The following is a 20407-nucleotide window of genomic DNA, read 5'->3' on the forward strand; positions in this document are numbered from 1 at the left end:
GCGCCGCGGTTGCCGGGGTGAAAGGGCGGCCCGCAGGAGGGAGGGCGCCCGGAGCACCGTGCGCATGCGCACTGCCGCGAGACGGGATGGGGCGGAGGGTGGCCAGGGCTGGGTAGGAGGGGCAGTGCTAACCTCCTAGCGCCGCGGGTCCACAGACCGAGGCTTTCCTTCCTTCCCGCATCCTTTTTCCCCCAGCACGCGCTCTCTCTGCAGGTCTTGGAATGGACCACTGGGTATCCAGCAGCCGGGCCCGTGGGGTGGGCAGGGGAAGGAAAGCTCTGACCCTCGAGAGAGCCCCCTCTCCGCTCTGCACGCATCTGAAGCACCCCCGACACTGGCTGTCCAGGAGCAGCCAGGCTAGACCAGGCCCGCTGTCTGGTGACAAGGAAAGGGCTGGGATGGAGGATGTAGTGGAAGCATGGGAAAGGCCTGTAGGGACATTGGCAGAAACCTCGGTAGACCGTGGAGCCTAGTAGACCTTCCCCAGAGAGCCCTCCTGGGGATCGCGCTGTGATTCTGGCCAAGTCACTCTCCCTGGGCCTATTTCGTCTTCCTTAAAATAAGAGCAGTAATGCTGACTTTGCAGAGCAGAGCATTGTTAGGATAAAATAACGTATTTGAAGTGCCCGGTACATAATTAATGGCCAGTAAGTTACAGTTGTTGGTGGGGGGCTAGAACCTGTTCAGTCTGGCCTGAAGGGACCATGAAAACTATAGAAACTTAGGGGAGGTAGGCTTGAAAAGGTTCTTCCTCAAGCAGAAAGGCCTCAGTCCACCATTTGGATGACTCTGGAGAGGCTCAGAAGAGTTCCAACCAGGCAATCACGCACGATGAATGAACACAAGGAAAATAATATATATTGAGCACCTATTAGGTACCAGTTCTCTGAACCTGGGAATTCAGCTGTGACAGGGCCCTGCTCTTACAGTCTAGTATAGGAGGCAGAAGAAAAAAAGTGTCTATCTATCTATATAGTAAACTAATGTAAATACACACAGTGGTAGGGGCACTATAATATATATATATTTGCATATATGTGTGTATATATATGTATGTATGTAGATATATGGCAGTTAGAGGCACTATAAAGAAAAATTACATGGGGTAAATGGACTCGGAGAATTGTGAGGGCTTCATTTTCCATAAGAAGGTCAGGGAAGGCCTCCAAAGAGACCTTACTGAACTGAGAGAATGAGGCATACAAAGATCTGGGGAAGAGCATTCTAGATAGAAGGAACAGCAAATGCAAAGACCCCAAGAGGGCATGAGCTCTATTTAAGAAATCAGCATTTATCCTACAAGTCTGTAATTGTCTCTATACTGTGACTTCCATGAGGGTCAAAATTTCTTTTCCTCATATCTGCATCCCCAGCACAGGGCCTGCCATCTATGCACTCAATAAATTCTTTTTTTTTTTTTTGTACTGGACAGACATGTACAAGAAACAGAACAAAGGGCACAAAAGGAAAACAGGGACTTGGTTCAAGCTGGGTGGACAGTGCTTGAAGGCCAGGGTCCAGGGTGTGCCTATATGCACAGTTTTGCTCCTGCAGCTGAAAGGAATAATGGCATGCAAACTTGCAGAGAGCTGTCTCTTGGTATCAAGGGAAAGGAGCCTCCTATCCAAGCCACCCTGATTCCATGCGGAGCGGTGGACAGCCAAGCACCAGCCTCTAGGGCAGGCCTGCAAGCATGGAGGCCCTTCTCCACACTGGGTACTCACTGCAGCTGAGTCAGGGAGAAATGCAGCCTAGGGACTGCAGAACATTAGAGGTCAAACCGCATGACTGAGTGCCCGAGCCCTGTCCCTACCTTCTGCTGTGGGACACATCACTAAGGGGGAGAAATGGTATTTAGGGCTGTCCCCAGTTCTCTTGCTGCAAGGACTTTACTTCAGAGAGAAACCCCTGCACACTTTATGACTGATAGGTATAACCACAGGAGGAGATAGAAAGAGGCTTTGGAGACAGTAAGTCGCCGCTGAAATGTGATCGCCAGAATACTGTCACAGGTCACTTCCCAGGAGCTCACTCCTGGCTTCTTGCCTCCTTACTCATCCAGCTCTTTCCCTGCAGCCCAGCCAGGAGCCTGCAGCTTTGGACAAGTGCTCTGCCCCATTTGACTTCTGCCCTTGCGTGATCTCTCTTTCTTCAGGCAGGCTGACTTCCCTGGCCAGCTCACCCAGGCCTTCTGCTTGCCCTGGTTGCTCTCTCTTCTGGCTGTGATTTCTGTCTTTCCCCACCTATCCACACTCTCTGGCGGCAGTGCTCACCTGGCTGGGCTCTCAGTCAACACCCCCACCCCACTCCTGCTGCTATGCCTTTTCTGTACTTAACTTTTCACCGCCAAGTCAGTTTGGAAATTTTCAGAAAGCAAAGCCGCTGTTCTCAAATGTAATCCCCAGGCCAGCTGCATCAGCACCACCTGGGAACTTGCTAGAAGGGCAAATTCTCAACCTTCATCCCCAGACTAACTAAATTGGAATCTCTGGCAGGAAGGTCCAGAGAAACTGTGTTTTGACAAATCCTCCAAGTGACTGATGTACACTAGAGCTTCAGAACCAATGAACTAAGAGAAAGCAAATTGTTTAAAAAAAATAAAAATAAAAAAAACAAGCAACTACAGAGGCATTAAAAGCAATGTTCTAACCCTTAGGTTTCTAATTCTGAGATAGAAATCTACTCATAGGTATTTATTTTATGGCGGTTCCTGGGCCTCCAGGAATGTCTTTCCGAGGGAACATCAAGCTAGAATAAGCTCAGGATTGGCACTGCTGATATGAAGAGTCTGGCAAAATTGTCTCTTTCAGAACCAGGTTCTCTCTCCTCTCTTGCCAGGTGTTGCTCCCGCACCCTAAACACCCTCCCCCGTCTCTTGGGAGAGAACATTCCTTCCCTTAAGTATCGCCAACACTGTTCCCCTTTGGGAGTAGGTGTAGGGCCAGAGGCCTGGAGTCAGCAGTCTGAATTTAAATCCTGACCCTGGCGCCTACCAGCAGTGTAGCCTGCAGTGGGTCTTTCCTCTAGATCAGCCTCAATTTCCTCATCCGGAGCAGTGATCATGATCACAGTCATTCCCAGTTTTGGTGGTTGTGAGGATTAAGGAGATTACATATGCAAAGCGCTGAGCTTAGTACACATTTAACGAATGATAGCTGTTACTATTATTACTCCCTCGTACATCATATCCTCCTGTGTCACCCTTGGATGGCCTTTATCACCGCTTGGTCTTTGGGGGCTTAGAAGTCCTACTGTCACCCCAACTCCCATTTTCATTGTTATCCTGGTTTCTCTGAAGCATAATCACTGGCCAGATACTGCTCTTTGTTGAAGCCCTAGATCTCCACCTATTTCTCCCTGGTAATATCGGGCCTGATCTCAGCATACACCACCTCACCCAGGAAAACCATGGGTTTCTCTATGCCTCAGTGTCTTCCATTGTGAACGAGGCATCATAACAATACCACCTGTGGGGGGTTTGAGTTGATGAAACAGGATAATTCATATTAAGAGTTTAGCAGTCCCTGTCATGTAGGAAGTATTCAAAAAATATTAGCTATCCTCTCTTCCCAATCTTAGAAACCTAATTCTTCTTTTTCCCCTGCCTCCTTCTCACTAAAACAGACTCAACCGAAAGTTCTGGAAGCCCCTTGAACTCCGAGTACTAATTTCTGATCCTAGGAACTCCTTTTAGACATTTATGCTCTCTGGGAAGAAAAGGATGATCCTGGTCTGCTGTGGTCTAGCTCCGTAGTTGGAGAGCTCTAAGCAAAATGGGCAGCAATCAGTGCACACCAACATGACAGAGGGCCTGGAAACCGTGAGACGAGACACAATGAAAAGTGCCTATGAGTATTTAGCCTGGAAAGGAAAAGTTTCTCATGTCAGAGAGGACGTGATCATTGGCTTCAAATCTCTCTAGGGCTGTGGTGTGGAAGAGGCCAGTGACTTGTTCTCTAATATCCTACCAATAGAATTAGACCCGATGAGTGGAAGCTACTAGAAGATGCATTTCCGGTCAACAAAAAGTCCAGCTTCCTAACAGCCATACAGAGCTGGAATGGACTTGGGTGGCGGGTCCCTGTCTGTGGAGGTGTCCAAGCAGGGGCTAAGCATGTGCCTGGCAGAGCTTTCCTAGGGGATCAGGCAGTGGAAGGGTAGATGGCAGAGATCACTTTTAACATCTTTCTGAACCCTGAGGTGCTGTCATGCTGCAAACTCGAAGCCAGTAATGATTCGTTCCCTTTCTGACTCAGCTTTGCAATTGTACTCACCTCTGGAATGTGCTCTGTATCCCTTCTCCCCACCCCCACTCTCATACGCTCCATTGTAAGAGGCCCCTCTCCTTCCTGGGATAGGGCATGAAAGGGGCAGTTAACTGAACTGTAGCCATTATGATGTTGCTATGTCACAATACCTTCTCCGTGCGTGATGGCTTGCTTTCTGCTAGGCACCGGAGACACCAGGTAAGTGAAGTCTGGAAGACACAGATGTTTCCATCGCAGCCTGCCTTGGCTCTCGAAACGCCTCTGGACTCCTCTTGTTCAGAGAATGACCAAGCACAAAGCAAATGTTTCTGCCTGTTGATCTCTCCATTGTGAAAGGATGCTGCCCACACCCCACCACCCCTGCCTGGCTCTCTAACACAGTAACAGGCTCACTGTTCCTAGTGAGAACATTACTCAGCAGCCCCTCTCCCTCTGCATATACTTGGAGAATGGTGTGGGCCAGAATGAGACGGAGAGATTGATAAAGGGTGCTGGTGAATTGAGCACCCAGATTCTGATGCCAGACTGAGTCCACATGCCGAGTCTACCACTTTCCCACTGTGTGGCCTTGGGCGATCCAGTAACCTCTTTACCTCAGTGGTCTTATTTGTAAAATGAGACTATTAGTAATACCCACTTGAAGGGGGTTGTCAGGAAGATAAATGACAGTGTATGTAAAGTGCTTACCTAGAATCATGTCTGATTTATGTCAAGTATATAATATATGGTAGCTCTCCATTATTTATTTTTATTTTTATTTTTTGAGAGAGAGCATGAGTGGAGTGGGGTGGGAGGGGTGGGCAGAGGGAGGAAGAGAGATAACCTTAAGCAGACTCCATGCCCAGCACTGAGCCCAACAAGGGGCTCGATCTCATGACCCTGAGATCCTGACCTGAGCTGAAGTCAAGAGTCAAGTCGTTCAACTGCCTGAGCCACCCAGATGCCCCTATCAGTTATTATTTTCTAAAAGAAACCATTCTCCTGAGCACAGTGCCAGGAGATAATAGTGTCTGTGAGCCTTTGATACTGTCGGGCTACCGTCAGACTCAGATGGTGCCACGTCAGAACTTCCGGGAAACAAGTCTCTTGAAATCCATCTCTCTCATTCTGCTGGACTTCTCTCTAGCAATTGAAATTTGAAGAAGGAAAGTGACAGAACCGAAGCTGGATGGGGTAACTTAAGACAGCAGGCATGAAGGGAAGACAGGATCCTCTCCAAGCCAAAGAAACAGCCTGAGCAAAGGTGGGAGGGAATGAGGAGAACAACTCTGGAGAATGGAGATAGGAGGTGAAATGAACAGAAAAAGGAGCCCTCAATGCCCCTGATCCCGCAGAAGTATTAAGAAAACATTGGAACATACAAATAAAGGAATATTCTGCAGCATGAAAAATTATCTTTTTGAAAAATACATAGCAATGTGGGAGGAAGCTTGTATTACAATTTAAAAACAAGGGGCACCTGGGTGGCTCAGTGGGTTAAAGCCTCTGCCTTCAGCTCAGGTCATGGTCTCAGGGTCCTGGGATCGAGCCCTGCATCTGAGCCCTGCATCGGGCTCTTTGCTCGGCGGGGAGCCTGCTTCCTCCTCTCTCTCCGTCTGCCTCTCTGCCTACTTGTGATCTCTCTCTGTGTCAAATAAATACATAGATGTCTTAAAAAAAAAAAAAAAAAGAATTGTGTAAGACTGATGATTCACAGACCTGTACCCTTGAAGCAAATAATACATCATATGTTGATAAATAAAATAAAAATTTAAAAAAATTTTTTTTAAGATTTTATTTATTTATTTGACAGAGAGACATCACAAATAGGCAGAGAGGCAGGCAGAGAGAGAGAGGAGGAAGCAGGCTCCCCACTGAGCAGAGAGCCCGATGTGGGACTCGATCCCAGGACCCTGAGATCATGACCTGAGCCGAAGGAAGCAGCTTCACCCACTGAGCCACCCAGGCGCCCCTAAAAAAAAAAATTTTAACAAAAGGATGTTCTCTCTCTGTCTCTCACTGCCCCCCACCACTACACCCTGCCCAGCATGCTCTCCCTTTCTCTAAAAAAGAAAAAAGTGACTCAAAAGGAGGGGGGATGGGTGAAATAGGTGATGGGGATTAAAGAGTACATTTATCATGATGAGCACTGAATAATGCATACAATTCTTGAATCACTGTTTTGATTATTACCTGAAACTAATGTAACACTGTATGTTAGCCATACTGGAATTGACATTTTAAAAAAACTAAAAAAAAAAAAAAAAAAAGAATCAAAGACAAATTGACTTTGAGACATAAATTCAAATCTAGCATGACTTCCTCATGATTACAAAAAAAAAAAAAAAAGGCAGGATGTGAAAAGAGATTAGTAGGGGTCAGATTGTTATAGTCTCTAAATTCCAGGCTGGGGTGTTGGGATTTGAGCATGTTGTAAGTGGGAAACCACTTACAGGTTCATGAGCAAGGGGTTATTTTAGGAAATGTGATTTGGCAGGAGGAATAGGAAGGACATGAGTGGGATGAGTCTGGGGTGGGGAGTTGGCTGGGGACCCAGAGACCCAGATGTCTCCCTCCTAGTCCTTGTCCCTTAAGCTTCCCGGGTTAGATCCCCAAAACCTCCACCCCCATCCTGACTGTGCCACCACCTCCTCCACCATTAAAATACAGTGAATATCTCAGCATTACGAATCTTTAGGTAGTTTTTCAGTCCAAAGGAAAAAATAATAACTTGGCTTTCTTCCTAAGTCACCTAAAACAGGGATCAGCTAACTTTTTCTGGAAACACCCAGACAGTCTATATTTTAGGCTTTTTCAGGCCATATGATCTCTGCCACAACTATGCAACTATGTAGAGAGAAAGCAGTCATAGACAACACAGACAGGATTGGAGATGTCTGTGTTCCCATAAAACTTTATTTACAAAAATAGGTTGGGGGCTAGATTTGACTCACAGGCCAAGTTTATCAGCCTTTAATCTAAAAGCACATTGTGTTATTCTTCTTAGAAAATAATTCCATTATTACTCAATGCCTCTAAAGCTTCCCCGACCCTCCCTCTTAGACACTTCCCATACACAGCCCCATCCCCGTCTCTAGTTATGAAAGGAATGCCAGTGACCATAGGCAAAGCAGTGTGTTAGGCAAAGCGCTGTGGATCTAGATCTAGACAGCGCCCTGTCTCTGCCAGCTGTGTGATCTGACACAGAGCGCACAACCTCTCTGAGCCTCTCTCTGTTTCTTCACAGACGAAATGGAGGAAGTAGGTGCAACTTTATAGGATTTTTGTGAAGATCAGATGTTTTCAAGCATGCAGTCTAATGACTGGCATGGAATAAGCATTCAATAAATAGTTATGAACCCACACTGAGTCTATAAATAGCCCGAATGAGGAGAATTCCATTGCGGATCCAGCCTTCAGGCCAGTAGCGGTGCTGGAGAGAGAAGCAGCAGAGATCACAGAAACACACACGAGGCTAGATAAGAAGGCAACGCAAACTTTGAAGACGCTGTTACAAGATGAATTTGTATCAGATACTTCTGATGAATCATTTATTAGCCAGCCCCGCTGTGCCAAATCCGCTCGGCTGCTGGTGCAGTTCGGCAACACGGTCGCACGCTTCCATCCAAGTAATAAGATCCCGCTCTTCATCCACAGACTTGCAACAGCTGGTGAGTGGGAGACCCTCGTGTAAACAGCCTCTTCTGAGTTCATTCTTCCGGCCTCATGGGACCAGTCACCTTCGCTTCAGCTGAAAAATAAACACATCAGGAAAATGAATGCTTCTGTCCTAGGGGAACACGACACAACGAGAATCAATCAATAACAAGAAATAGCGTGGGGTCATCTTTAGAGAAAATGCTGTGAAATGGAAGAAGGCTAAGTACAAACACACACACACACACACACACACACACACACACACACACATTAACAAATAAGAAAAGACCCTAAGTTCAAATCTTGATCTTTTGTCCTCATCAGCTTTTTTTTTTTTTAAAGATTTTATTTATTTATTTGACAGAGATCACAAGTAGGCAGAGAGGCAGGCAGAGAGAGAGGCAGAGAGAGAGAGGAGGAAGCAGGCTCCCCACTGAGCAGAGAGCCTGATGTGGGGCTCGATCCCAGGACCCTGGGACCATGACCCGAGCCAAAGGCAGAGGCTTTAACCCACTGAACCACCCAGGCGCCCCGTCCTCATCAGCTTTATATTTGGAGTCAAGTTATTTAAGGTCCGTGTCTACATCCCCCCGCCCCGTATAAAATGAAGATAGTCATGGTATGTTCCTTTTTTTTTTTTTTTAAGATTTTATTTATTTATTTGACAGAGAGAGGGAGATCACAAGTAGGCAGAGAGGCAGGCAGAGGGAGAGAGGGAAGCAGGCTCCCCACTGAGCAGAGAGCCCAATGTGGGGCTCAAACCCAGGACCCTGATATCATGACCTGAGCTGAAAGCAGAGGCTTTAACCCACTGAGCCACCCAGGCGCCCCTCATGGTATGTTTCTTTACACTTGTGAGAATTAAGAACAGTCCCTGAATAATCATGATTGTCCTGTTAGTGTTTGCCAGTGTTGGTGTCAGCATTATTCTTTGAAAAAGATGTTTTCAGAATAGCTGAACAATGAAGTCAAACAAACACATAATGAATCCAATTCAAAAGGAATCTGAAAAATCTGAATCTGTGATACTCTCCAAGAGCCAAACCTGAAATTCACATGAGACTCTGGAGTTCCGTCTCCTGTGACTCAGCAGTAGGACAGGTCAAACCAGGAAGATGGGTGTTTCCATCATTCGGTTCAGTTCAAGAAACGGTGACCGAGTACAGTATACCAAAGCCGGCAGCTATGTGCTGTGGTTTTATAAAAGGATATCCTTATTCTTAGGAAATACATAATGAAGTGGTTAGGACTAAAGGGCCATGATGTATGCAAATCATTCTCCAATGGTTCAAAAATATTGGGTGTCCCTATAGAGAGAGAGAGAGAGGGAGAGAAATGTCTAACAATAGGTGTGACAAGAGTCCTAGTGTTCTGTGTACCATTCTTATCCATGCAGCTTTTCATAAGTTTGAAATATTTTCCAAATAAAAACTTTTTAAAAAGCCCAGTAGGGTGGGTTAAAAATAGAAAAGAAGCATTGACTCCAGCTCAACTATGAGACAAGCACAAGGCGTCAGCAAGGACAAGCAGAGGGGATGATGCGGTCCTGACAAGACGCCAAGAGAGCTTGGACTTGAACGAGGGGACATACAGTTGGCTCTAGGATTCAAATGTACAGTGGAGTCAGGCTAAGATCACCCTGAAACACATCTCCCCGGTGGGCCCTGCTTGTGCCCAGGCACCTAAAACGGGTTGTATGTGGCACTAAGACTAATGTTGCTTGAAACCCTTGCCCCGTGTTTCATTTTAGGGTTTTAGTCCCGAAATTTTTGTTTCCCATGCCAATTATTGCCTTTTTGCTGATCCCCTGCCAAAGATTTCTCCCCATCTTCAATCCATTTGGCAAACTGCTGATAGAGTAAATCCCTAAATCATTTCTCTCATTGCATCATTTCCTCACTCAAGAAGTGACGATGCTTTCCTATGTTCTAGAACACCGTTTCTAAACGTCGCTGTCTCATCACTTCCATGTTTTATGATTTCACATACTTCGATTTGTAGTTTCAACTTTCAAGATTTTTTTTCCTGCCACTGAAACAAACACAAGCTATGATTAGACCGATACCCGAGAGTGGCGGATGCTTAGTTTCTGTCTTACGTTCTGAACACTAGGCTGAGGCCCAAGTTGTGATTGGTCTGAAATTGACATAAAAGTTTTTCCTCCTGTTTTTGTAATTTAGATACACTTTTCAATTTTAGAATGGTTTTAGGTTTGCAGAAAAGTTGCAAAAATAATACAGAGAATTCCCATATACACCACACCCTGTTTCCCTACTGTTTGTATCTTACATCACTATGGACATTTGTTAAAATTAACGAACCCATATTGGTATATGCTAATTAATTACACTTTATACTTTATTCAGATTTCATTCATTTTCCTTAATGTCCTTTTCTATCCCAGGATCCAAGGGACAACACTACAGTTAGCTTCCCTTCTATTCTGAGACTGTAAAATATTGTTTAAGAAGCCAAATGTAAAAAATATAGTCTTTTTTTTAAACATAAAATGCGTGTTTATTTCAATCATCAAAGATGGCTTAACACTAAAATCTCACCATATACCCAGTTATTAGTATAAAAGAAAATGTATGTAGGGGCGCCTGGGTGGCTCAGTGGGTTAAAGCCTCTGCCTTTGGCTCGGGTCATGATCTCAGGGTCCTGGGATCGAGCCCTGCATCCAGCTCTCTGCTCAGCAGGGAGCCTGCTTCCCCCTCTATCTCTGCCTGCCTCTCTGCCTACTTGTGATCTTTCTCTGTGTCAAATAAATAAATATCTTTTTAAAAAGTTTTAAAAAAAGAAATTGTAGGTATTCATTTGTATAGATACAGTAAAGGAATTTGATAAAATTCAACATTCATACATGATTTAAAACTCTTAACAAACTAGGAATTTCCTTTCTTTTTGTTAATCTTTTATTTTGAAATAATTTTAGATTTCTAGAAAAGTTGTAAAAAAGAAAAAGGACTCCTGTATCACCTTCACCAAAATTGGCAATCATTTACATTTTATCACATATGTTTTATTAATGCCACTCTGTCTATACTACTTTTCTGAACCATTAAAGAGTAACATATGAAATCTCTATGATGTGTGTAGTCTGATTGAGTAAGATTTTATACGACACTTTATAATCATCTTTCCTACTGCCCTTGAACAGTAGGGGCCGTAGGAAAGTTAGATGCTGTGCATCTAACAGTATCGAACTCATCCCGAAGCATTATTATAACATTCATTGCAAGACTCCCTGAATTTTCCCTTTATGTCAGAACCTCTGGGAGCCCAGATTTCACGTCCAAGACTAGATCTAATTAGCTAATCCAATAAAGTTTGCTTCTTATACAATAAACCGCAGTTCTCTACACAGGACTTCACACAGAGATTTCCTGAAATCTCGTGTTTGATAACAGAGGGTGCTAAAATGAGCTCTCACCACCACTGGTGGAAAGTACCTCAGTAACATGACTGCCGGTATTATTCCCTCTGGCCAGGAATATTAGAGTGTCCTTTAAGGAAAACTATGGTATCAGCTGCCTTTAAGCTGCCAGTGGCTTTTCTCTGGTTCAATTATCAGGAGTCTATCTATTAACCTTGCTCAAAGAGCTCATTAGCGAATAGAGCTAATTAATAGGCAAAGTTTAAGTGCCCTTCCTAGCCTCCAATATAACATGGGCTCTGCATTCCTTTCAGTACCTTTCATTTCAGTATTCCTTTCATTTTCATTCAGTATTCCTTTCATTTTCCCCTGCATAGCTGGAGTAAAAAGAAGGCATTCATGGTAACATCTAAACAAATGGCCATATTTTTCCCACCAGGAGTGGGTAATTTCCCATTCTCTCTCTTAAGGAAGAGAAACAATACCCTTTTGTCAGACAGTTTTTTAGATGGAAACAACTTAAATTCCGTACCCTTTAGTACCCTACTAGGGAATAGTATCCCATTAGCAAAGAGCTAATAGTTATAAAGATTTCAGACACTGAGCATATTTGACAGCAACTCTTTCCAAAAGAAATACTTGGCATGGAATTTTAAACAGCCAACATAGGATTTTTACCAGTTCTATTTTTTTTAAGCTTTTTGATGTTTCCCTTGTCTGTTTAAAAACGCAGTATAAAATTAAAATGAATTTTTACAAAAAGAAAAATTTATTAGTAATTTCACCATTGTAGCATACCTATTTCAGGATTATGAATTCCCCTTTATCTTTGGCTAAGCCTGTGTTCTTTTTACCTCACATTTTATTATAAGCATTTCTTATGTCTCTGGTATTTATTTTATGTATATTTTTTAAGGGTTATATAATATTTCATTAAGTAGATGTATAATTATTATTTAAACATTTCCCTAATGTAGTTTAAAAGGGGAAAGACTTTTTCTGTTTTCTTTTTTTCCCCTTTTGTCAATTTATTTTTACTACATAATCTCTTTTATTATCTATCTGAATTTAGCATTTTTTAAAAAAGAGTTATTCGTTTGAGAGAGCGAGCGAGCAGTGGGAGAGGCAGAGAGAGGGAGTGAGAGAATCTTTAGTCAGACTCTCCCTGAGCATGGGGCCCGACATGGAGCTCATTCCCAAGACCCTGAGATCACAACCTGAGCCGAAATCAAGAGTTGGTTGCTTAACTGACTGAGCCACCCAGGATACCTTGAATTTAGTTCGTTTGAAAATGTTATCTTGCACCTTACTTCAGTTTCCTCCAAGTCATTTTGTTGTTTTCTCTTTGTTTTGATCTCTCTCCTGTCATAGAGACTTGACTCAAGGGTCTGGTAATTCTTATTTAAGTATGGGGCCTTGAGCAGTGCCTGGGTGGCTCAGTCAGTTAAGCAGCTGCCTTTGGCTCAGGTCAGGATCCCAGGGCCCTGAAGTGGCCCTGCATCAGGCTCCCTGCTCAATGAGAAGTCTGCTTCTCCCTCTCGTCTGCCCCTGCCTCTACCTGTGCTCTCTTGGTTGCGTTCTCTCTCTCTCAAATAAATAAAGAAAATCTTAAAAAGGAAAAAAAAAAAAAAAAGATTGGGGCATGAAAAGCTAGTTGGAAGTTTTTTATTTGTAGGTAGAGTTGAAGTGCTTCACTCAAGGTGATTTGGCTGGGCCTTTTAGTTGGAGAACCTGTGTTAGTTTCTCTAGGTATTTTCTCTAGGCCTAGTCGGGTTCCCCAGAGAATAATTTTCCAATTTCCAACTTAGTGGGCAAAGGCCCAGTTGCTAGGATTCCAGGAGCTGAAAGAAGAATGAAGGCGTCAGGTCCTCTCTTCCAGTATTCAGACTTCCAATTAATCCCCCTGATTTAAGTGTGGTAGCTCTGCTTCTTATATCCCCTTAAATTCTATTCTAGCCTCTTTAGAGAATACCCCTCTAGCTGTCTGTTGGGGATAAGAAGGGGCCGTTGTCTGACTTCACAGAATAGAGGATGGTGTTTGGAAAAGTTTATTTTTTAATAGACATTTAAAAATTTTAATGACAACTTAAATGCAATAAAGTACACAAATTTTAAGTATACACACCTAATGCAGTTTTGCATGTATACGTATCCATACAACATCCAGATTGGCATATAGAATATTTCCAGCACCCGGGAAGACTCCCTCATGGCCCATCAGTCAAAACCCTCCACAAAGTAACCATTATTCTCTTGGGTTTTACCATAGATGACTTTTACCTGTTCTTAAACTTGAGTTAAAGGAAATCACACTGTATGTGTGATACAAATGTATTTGTGTCTAGCTTTTTGCTCAATATTATATCTGCATGATTTATTCATGTTGTTTCAATTTAGTTGTAGCTCATTCTTTTTCACCTCTGTGTAGTATGCTATTGTTTAAATATACCACAATTTATTAATCCATTTGAATATTGTGGACATGAATAATTTCCACTTTTTACTATTTTTTAATATATTTTTGAAGATTTTATTTATTTTTACTTAATTGAGAGAGAAAGAGAGAGCACAGCAGGGGGAGCAGCAGGTAGAGGAAGAAGGAGAAGCAGTCTCCCCTCTGAGCAGGGAGCCTGATGTAGGTCTTGATCCCAGGACCCTAGGATCATGACCAGAGTTCAAGGCAGATGCTTAACCAACTGAACCACGCAGGCAACCCTTTACTGTTTTTTTAAATTGTAGTATAGTTGACATAGAGTTTTTTCCAGTTTTTGGCTCTTATAAATAATCCATTCATGAAGATTATTAAGCATATCTTTTGGCACACATATGCCCACACTTCCATTGGGCATATACACAGGAGTGAACTTGCTGGATCTTAGGACATATATTTATTTTTAGCTTCAATAATACAGCAAATAAGTTTCCAATTTGTTGGGAACCAATTTGTTTTCCCATGAGCAGTGAGTGAGAGTTTCAGTTGCACCACAACCTAGCCAACACCTTAAATTTTAGTCATTTCGACGGGTGGGTAGTAGTATCACATTATGATTTTAATTTGCATGTCCAAGATAACTGAAGATGGTAAGCACATTTTATATGCTCACTGAGCATTTAACTGTTCTCTTTTGGGAAGTGCCTGCTCAAGTCTTTTAACCATTTGGGTTGTCTTTTTCATACTCATTTGCAGAAATTCTTTATAAATTTTGGATAGGAATTCTTTATCAAATGTGTATTGAATAATGTCACTTTTCCAATCTGTGGCTTGTCTTTTCTCTCTGTTAGTGGTGTCTTTTTTTTTTTTAAAGCTTTTATTTATTTGACAGAGAGAGATCACAAGTAGGCAGAGAGGCAGGCAGAGAGAGAGGAAGGGAAGCAGGCTCCCTGCTGAGCAGAGAGCCCGATGCAGGACTCGATTCCAGGACCCTGAGATCATGACCTGAGCCGAAGGCAGCGGCTTAACACACTGAGCCACCCAGGTGCCCCTAGTGGTGTCTTTTGATGAGCAGAAGTTCTTAGTTTTTATTATGGCAAATGTAAGGCTCGATTTTAAGCAACTTAAAAAGGAAAATTTTGTTTAAAAATCAGGGTTGTCTTGGGGCGTCTGGGTGGTTCAGTCAGTTAGCCATCTAACCCTTAGTTTTGGCTCAGGGTCATGAGATCAAGTCCCACATCTCAGCGGAGACTGCTTTAGATTCTCTCCCTCTGTCCCTCCTCTGGCTAGGGTGTGTGTGTGCACGTGCTCTCTCTGTCTCTCTCAAATAAATAAATAAACAAACAAATTTATCTTAAAAAAAAAAAATCAGGGCTGTCTTTCTGGGTTTTCTGCAATGCACTGCAATAAAACTTGTGCTGAGCAGAAAACCATCTTTGTTCCAAAGTTCAGGGTTATGGCTCTTGTTCTAGCTCTCATCATAATAGAACGTTACCAGACACAAACTCTGTACCATGCTACTCTGTGATCTCTGGGGTCCACCTTTGGTCTAGAAGACCACATTGCATCAAAGATTTGGTCCCTAAAGAAATAAGGATAAAACTTCCAGGCCCAGAGAATCACTGTCTCTGTCTCCCTTCCATATACTTTGTTAATAAAATAATATCCTTTTGGGTGTTTTCTTCAATCCTGCAGATGCCTCCCCCCAGCTACCTTCAACCAAGTGAAATGGAACAGCAGGCATTCTATTATACACAAATGATAAGGTTTTATTACTTTTAACAAGGAGTGGTCTGAACAGACAGTTGGCCTACAAGGTAATTATTGACAAAGAGAAGGCCTATAAAGCAACTATTCAAAAACTAGAGCCACCATTTAACTGTTTTTAGCAAATGAAAAATGGTAGTAGAGTCAAAGTACTGTTTTTGGTAACCCTGGAAAATGTTGGAAGTAGGCCAGAAATGGAAGTCCTCAATCAAGACTGGTTTATTGTGCACAGGAGAGACTGGGAATTCATTATTTATCAGATGAATTTGAGGATGCTGGCCTGGACATGTGGAGGCTCTTGAAACTGGTCAGAGTTACACTCTCTTTCCAGGTTCAATTCTGAATAGGAAGAATAATTATTTTTAAAATAATGTTTTCCTAGGGGCGCCTGGGTGGCTCAGTGGGTTAAAGTCTCTGCCTTTGGCTCAGGTCATGATCCTGGGTCCTGGGAGGGAACCCCGCATCGGCCTCTCTGCTCGGTGGAAAGCCTGCTTCCTCCTCTCCCTCTGCCTACTTGTGATCTCTGTCTGTCAAATAAATACATAAAATCTAAAAAAAAATAATGTTTTCCAAATTAATTTATAAATCTAGTAGTCTTCTGCTTAAAACTGCAGAGGACTTTTTGACAATAAACAGTTACTAAGTGATTTTATATATCAAAGGATAAAAAATGCTATATGGAAAAATGAAGGGTATTAAGCAGACAGGGACTGTGGTGGTTGGGTCACTCTTTTCTCTAAGTAGTTCAAGGAAGGAGGTACTGATAAGGTAACATTTGTACTGAGACCTGAGGCAAATGAGGGCACGAGACCTGTGGAAGCAAGTACAAAGGCCCTGAGTTACCCCTGGTTACATGGAGAACAGAAGATGCTGGAGGAGGTCTCCAGCTAGCACAGAATGATTGAAGACAGAATGGTAGGAAATGATTTGAGAGTAGCAATAGATGGGTTAGCGGGTGGAGGGTGAATCATGTAGGGACTCTGAAACCTATTCTATTTATTCTGAATGAGAAGGCGAGCCTTTGGAGAGTTTTGAGCAGAGGACTGATGAGATCAGACTTAGATTTTAAAAGGATCGCTCTGACTCTTGTGCTGAGAAGAAAATGTAGGGGAACAAGGCTGGAAGCAAGAAGATGAGTTAAGAACCTGTTACCATTTTCCAGGTAAGCATAAAGGGTAGCAGCAATGGAGGAGGTGAGAACGATTGTATTATGGCTCTCTATGGAAAAATAGAGTTGACAGGATTTGCTAATGGGCCGGGTGTAGGGCGTGAGAGAAAAAGCATGGTCAAGGATGATTCACAGCTTCTGTTCTCAGCCAACGCAAGGCCAGAGTGGCTATTTACTGAGAGTTCAGGTAGGGAATGTCACATTTGTCATGCTTATTAGAAATCCAAGTGGCGATGGCAGGTAGGCAGTTGGAGAGGCTTAAAAATTAATCTGCATTTCATCTAGAAGAATAATGGGCAAGAGTTGCTATTAAATAAAACTTCAAAATAAAGATTAAGGTGGGAATTGGCTTCACAGACATGAAAGTGCAATCTAAAACTACAATAAACAAAACTGACGCAGAAAACCAGAGAGATCAATGAAACAAGAAATATGCCTTGAAACAGTTCCTCCAAGGCTTCTCTGCGTTTACAGATTTAAGCATTGCTGTTTTTACCGTTGGCAATGAGCTCTGAATCTTCGTGACGATTTAGCTCTAAAATTTGCTCAGGTACGCAGTTTTCCCAATGGAAACTTCTTTATTGTTTGTCCCTCAATATACATAATTATTATCAAAAAATTATAGTAATGCAGAAAGCTGTACTCTCATATCCCTCCAGGCTTTGAGATAATCTGTGTTTTTGTTTTTGTTTTTGTTTTTGTTTTTTTTATCCTTCGGGTCTTCCTTCTAGGGCATAATAGGAGTTGTGTGCCTGTGGATCTGGAAGAGTGTCACTCAACTGAGAGTGAGCCCAGCTAATATCCACTATGGAGATGTGAATGCAGCTTTGTTTTATTTTTTTAATCAAATTCCCAGTAACTCATTACTGGTTAAAACAAATGTGGCTTTGTTTTATTTTTCAGATTCCCAGTAACTCATTAAAGCTTCCTACACCATTCAAGAACACTGAGATTTATTAAAATATGGAATAACTTTACCAATATCACAGTCATAGTTATGGTAGCAAATACATACCCTATAGAATGTTTCACACACCTCCTGCTAAACGCTCTGTATGCACCAAAGAATAGGATCCTCTTCACAATCCCTCTTTTATAGATGGGGGAGCTTAGGGTTTGATGAGCTAAGTAACTTATTTCAAATAAAAAAAAAAATAGCAGAGCCAGAATCTGAACCCAGATGTGGCTGATCACAAAGTCCAAAGTCCAAACTCTTGGCTTATTAATTTACTTCTTGGAAATTTTAAGGGGTCTACTGCATATGATAAAACATCTTTACAAACCAGTGAGGGAAGGGATGAATTAGTCAATAAATGATTTGGTGGAAATTCGTTTAATATTCAATATGGGCTTCTTTTCATATTATATAACGAGATTATTTCTGGCTATTAATAAATATGAAAAATGATAGATAGAATCATTGAAAACACAACATACATTATATCTTAATGTTAAAAAGAAAAAATATGTGAAAAATAGAAGAATATATAGGTAAGTATTTTATTGATTTAGGAGAATAGGGAAAAACTTGAACAAAAAACTGGAAAAATAACACAAAATAAATCAATTTGTCTATCATAAAAATTTAAACCACTTATACATAAAATATCACTAGCAAAATTAAAAGACATATTATAAATAAGGAAAAATATCTGCTATGAATATGACTGAAAAAGTGCTAATATCCCTGATATCAAAAAATCTCTTATCCAACAGGAAGGAAAGCAGTGATAGTTCAATAGCAAAATTGGCACAGGACATGAACAGAGAATTTACAGAAGAAGAAATATAAAGGACTGATAAATTAATGCAAAATATTCAACTCACTAATAAAGAAATGCAATGTTTTTACAAGAGACTATCATTCATCTTCTGGCTTTAGGGTTATCAGAAGTGAATGAGAATGGCATCAGGACTATTTGCCAGGTGTGGGAAAATGGAGACATTCATAGACCTTAGTAAATATTTACTTTAGTAAATTGGTACAACCTTTCTTAAAAGCAATTTGGCAACATGTATCAACATTCATAAAGTCCCTTTACCTTTTGACCTAGTGATACCACTTCCGGATGTCTATCTTAAGGAACCAATCAGCAGTGTGACAAATACAAGTCTACAATCATAAGATTATACATAATCTAAAAGTTTAATGATAAAACATTAATATGAGGAAATATAAATCCACTATCATAATCATGTTTCTGAAGAATATTTAATGATCTGCAATATGTTTGTGTTATATTTATTTATATACCTATATATATTGTTAAATGGTAAGGACAGGATATGAAAATTTCTATGTATATATGTTTTATCATTAACTGTGGAAATGAGATATATAGGTGGATAAATATTATAGATACATAAATATATAGCAGGAAATAAAATCATACAATTAGTTAATTGTGGTTAGGGGGTTAGGGGGTAAGGTTTTCTCTCTTTTCTGGAAATATTTTCTACATATATTAAAAGGAAAATGTGTTACTCTAACTTAACTTTAACTTAACAAGAACCCTTGAAAGTTCATTGCTTTTTAAAAATTTTTTTAAAAATTTATTTGAGAGAGAGAGAAAACAAGAGAGGAGAGAGGTCAGCGGGAGAAGCAGACTCCCTGCTGAGCAGGAAGCCCAATATGGACTGGATCCCACAACTCCAGGATCACGACCTGAGCCAAAGGCAGTCGCCTAACCAACTGAGGCACCCAGGCATCCCAGAAGTTTATTTCTTTTTACCTAATAAGTCAGTCAAGTTCCAGGAATGTATCTTTAACAATGAAAAATGATAAAGACAAAGATTTCTATGCAAAAGTGATTGCTTTAACATTATTAATAACTCTAATTTTGAGAGGGAACTGCTAAATTCAATTATAGAAGAAAGACTGAAGAAAATATAGTACATAAAATGAAAGAAGGTTGTAAATCTATTAGTCCTATCTACTAGGAATTTTTAATAACACACAATAAAATTCTCATATTTTATGTTAAGGGAAAACAGGACAGTAATTATTCAATATGTATTTAATTTACTGTAACCTTTTATTTTTAATATGATTTGGATCAGATAGATAGTAGATGGATACCCACATGCACTCTCTTTCATTTATGTATAGTCATTTATTTACTCATTTATTCACTTATTTTTCAATTTTTCCATTTAACAATTTCTTTACAGAGACTGGACTTGAATCCAAGCTCTGGCAAAAAATAACTGGACTTTGGGCAAATTACCAATCAATCTTCCCTTAGCCTCTGTTTTTTCATCTGTAAAATGAAGAACACCCACTGTGCAAGAGTAAATGAAGTAAATGCATAGAAGGACCCAGAACAATGACTTACTCATAAAATGTTTTCAGGAAATAGCAGTTGATAGTATTTAACTGTTACTTTAAAAAAGAAAAAAGACTTAGGAAGCAAAGAAGTAGTGAGGAACCAAGAATGCATGGGTCTAGAGAGACCTTCACATCCTCCCAGTTAGGGGAATCATTTTCCCTATAATTTAAAAATAAAGACCTTTATTTCCTTGCTGATCTTTTGCTTGGATGATCTGCAAGGAAACAAACTGAGGGTTGCTGGGGGGAGGGGGTTTGGGAGAAGGGGTGGGATTATGAACATTGGGGAGGGTATGTGCTTTGGTGAGTGCTGTGAAGTGTGTAAACCTGGTGATTCACAGACCTGTACCCCTGGGGATAAAAATATATGTTTATAAAAAAAAAAAGAAAGAAATTTACTTAGGATTCCAGGTGTTATTATCAGAGAAGA

The 20407-nt window shown here is 41.3% G+C and overlaps 1 protein-coding gene across 1 annotated transcript in view; it reads right to left on the reverse strand.

The window, feature by feature from the left end:
- Nucleotides 1-6027: 6027 nt before the first annotated feature.
- SLC44A1 (solute carrier family 44 member 1) overlaps nt 6028-20407 on the reverse strand; it is a 202368-nt gene continuing 187988 nt past the window's right edge. Inside the window, exon 16 of the mRNA XM_059411153.1 lies at nt 6028-7998. Within this exon, the coding sequence (XP_059267136.1) occupies nt 7984-7998 (15 nt within the window). The 3' untranslated portion in view covers nt 6028-7983. The remainder of the gene's footprint in view (nt 7999-20407) is intronic.

The sequence above is a fragment of the Mustela nigripes genome, chromosome 9 (genome assembly GCF_022355385.1).
Source record: "Mustela nigripes isolate SB6536 chromosome 9, MUSNIG.SB6536, whole genome shotgun sequence".
NCBI classification, from domain to species: domain Eukaryota; kingdom Metazoa; phylum Chordata; class Mammalia; order Carnivora; family Mustelidae; genus Mustela; species Mustela nigripes.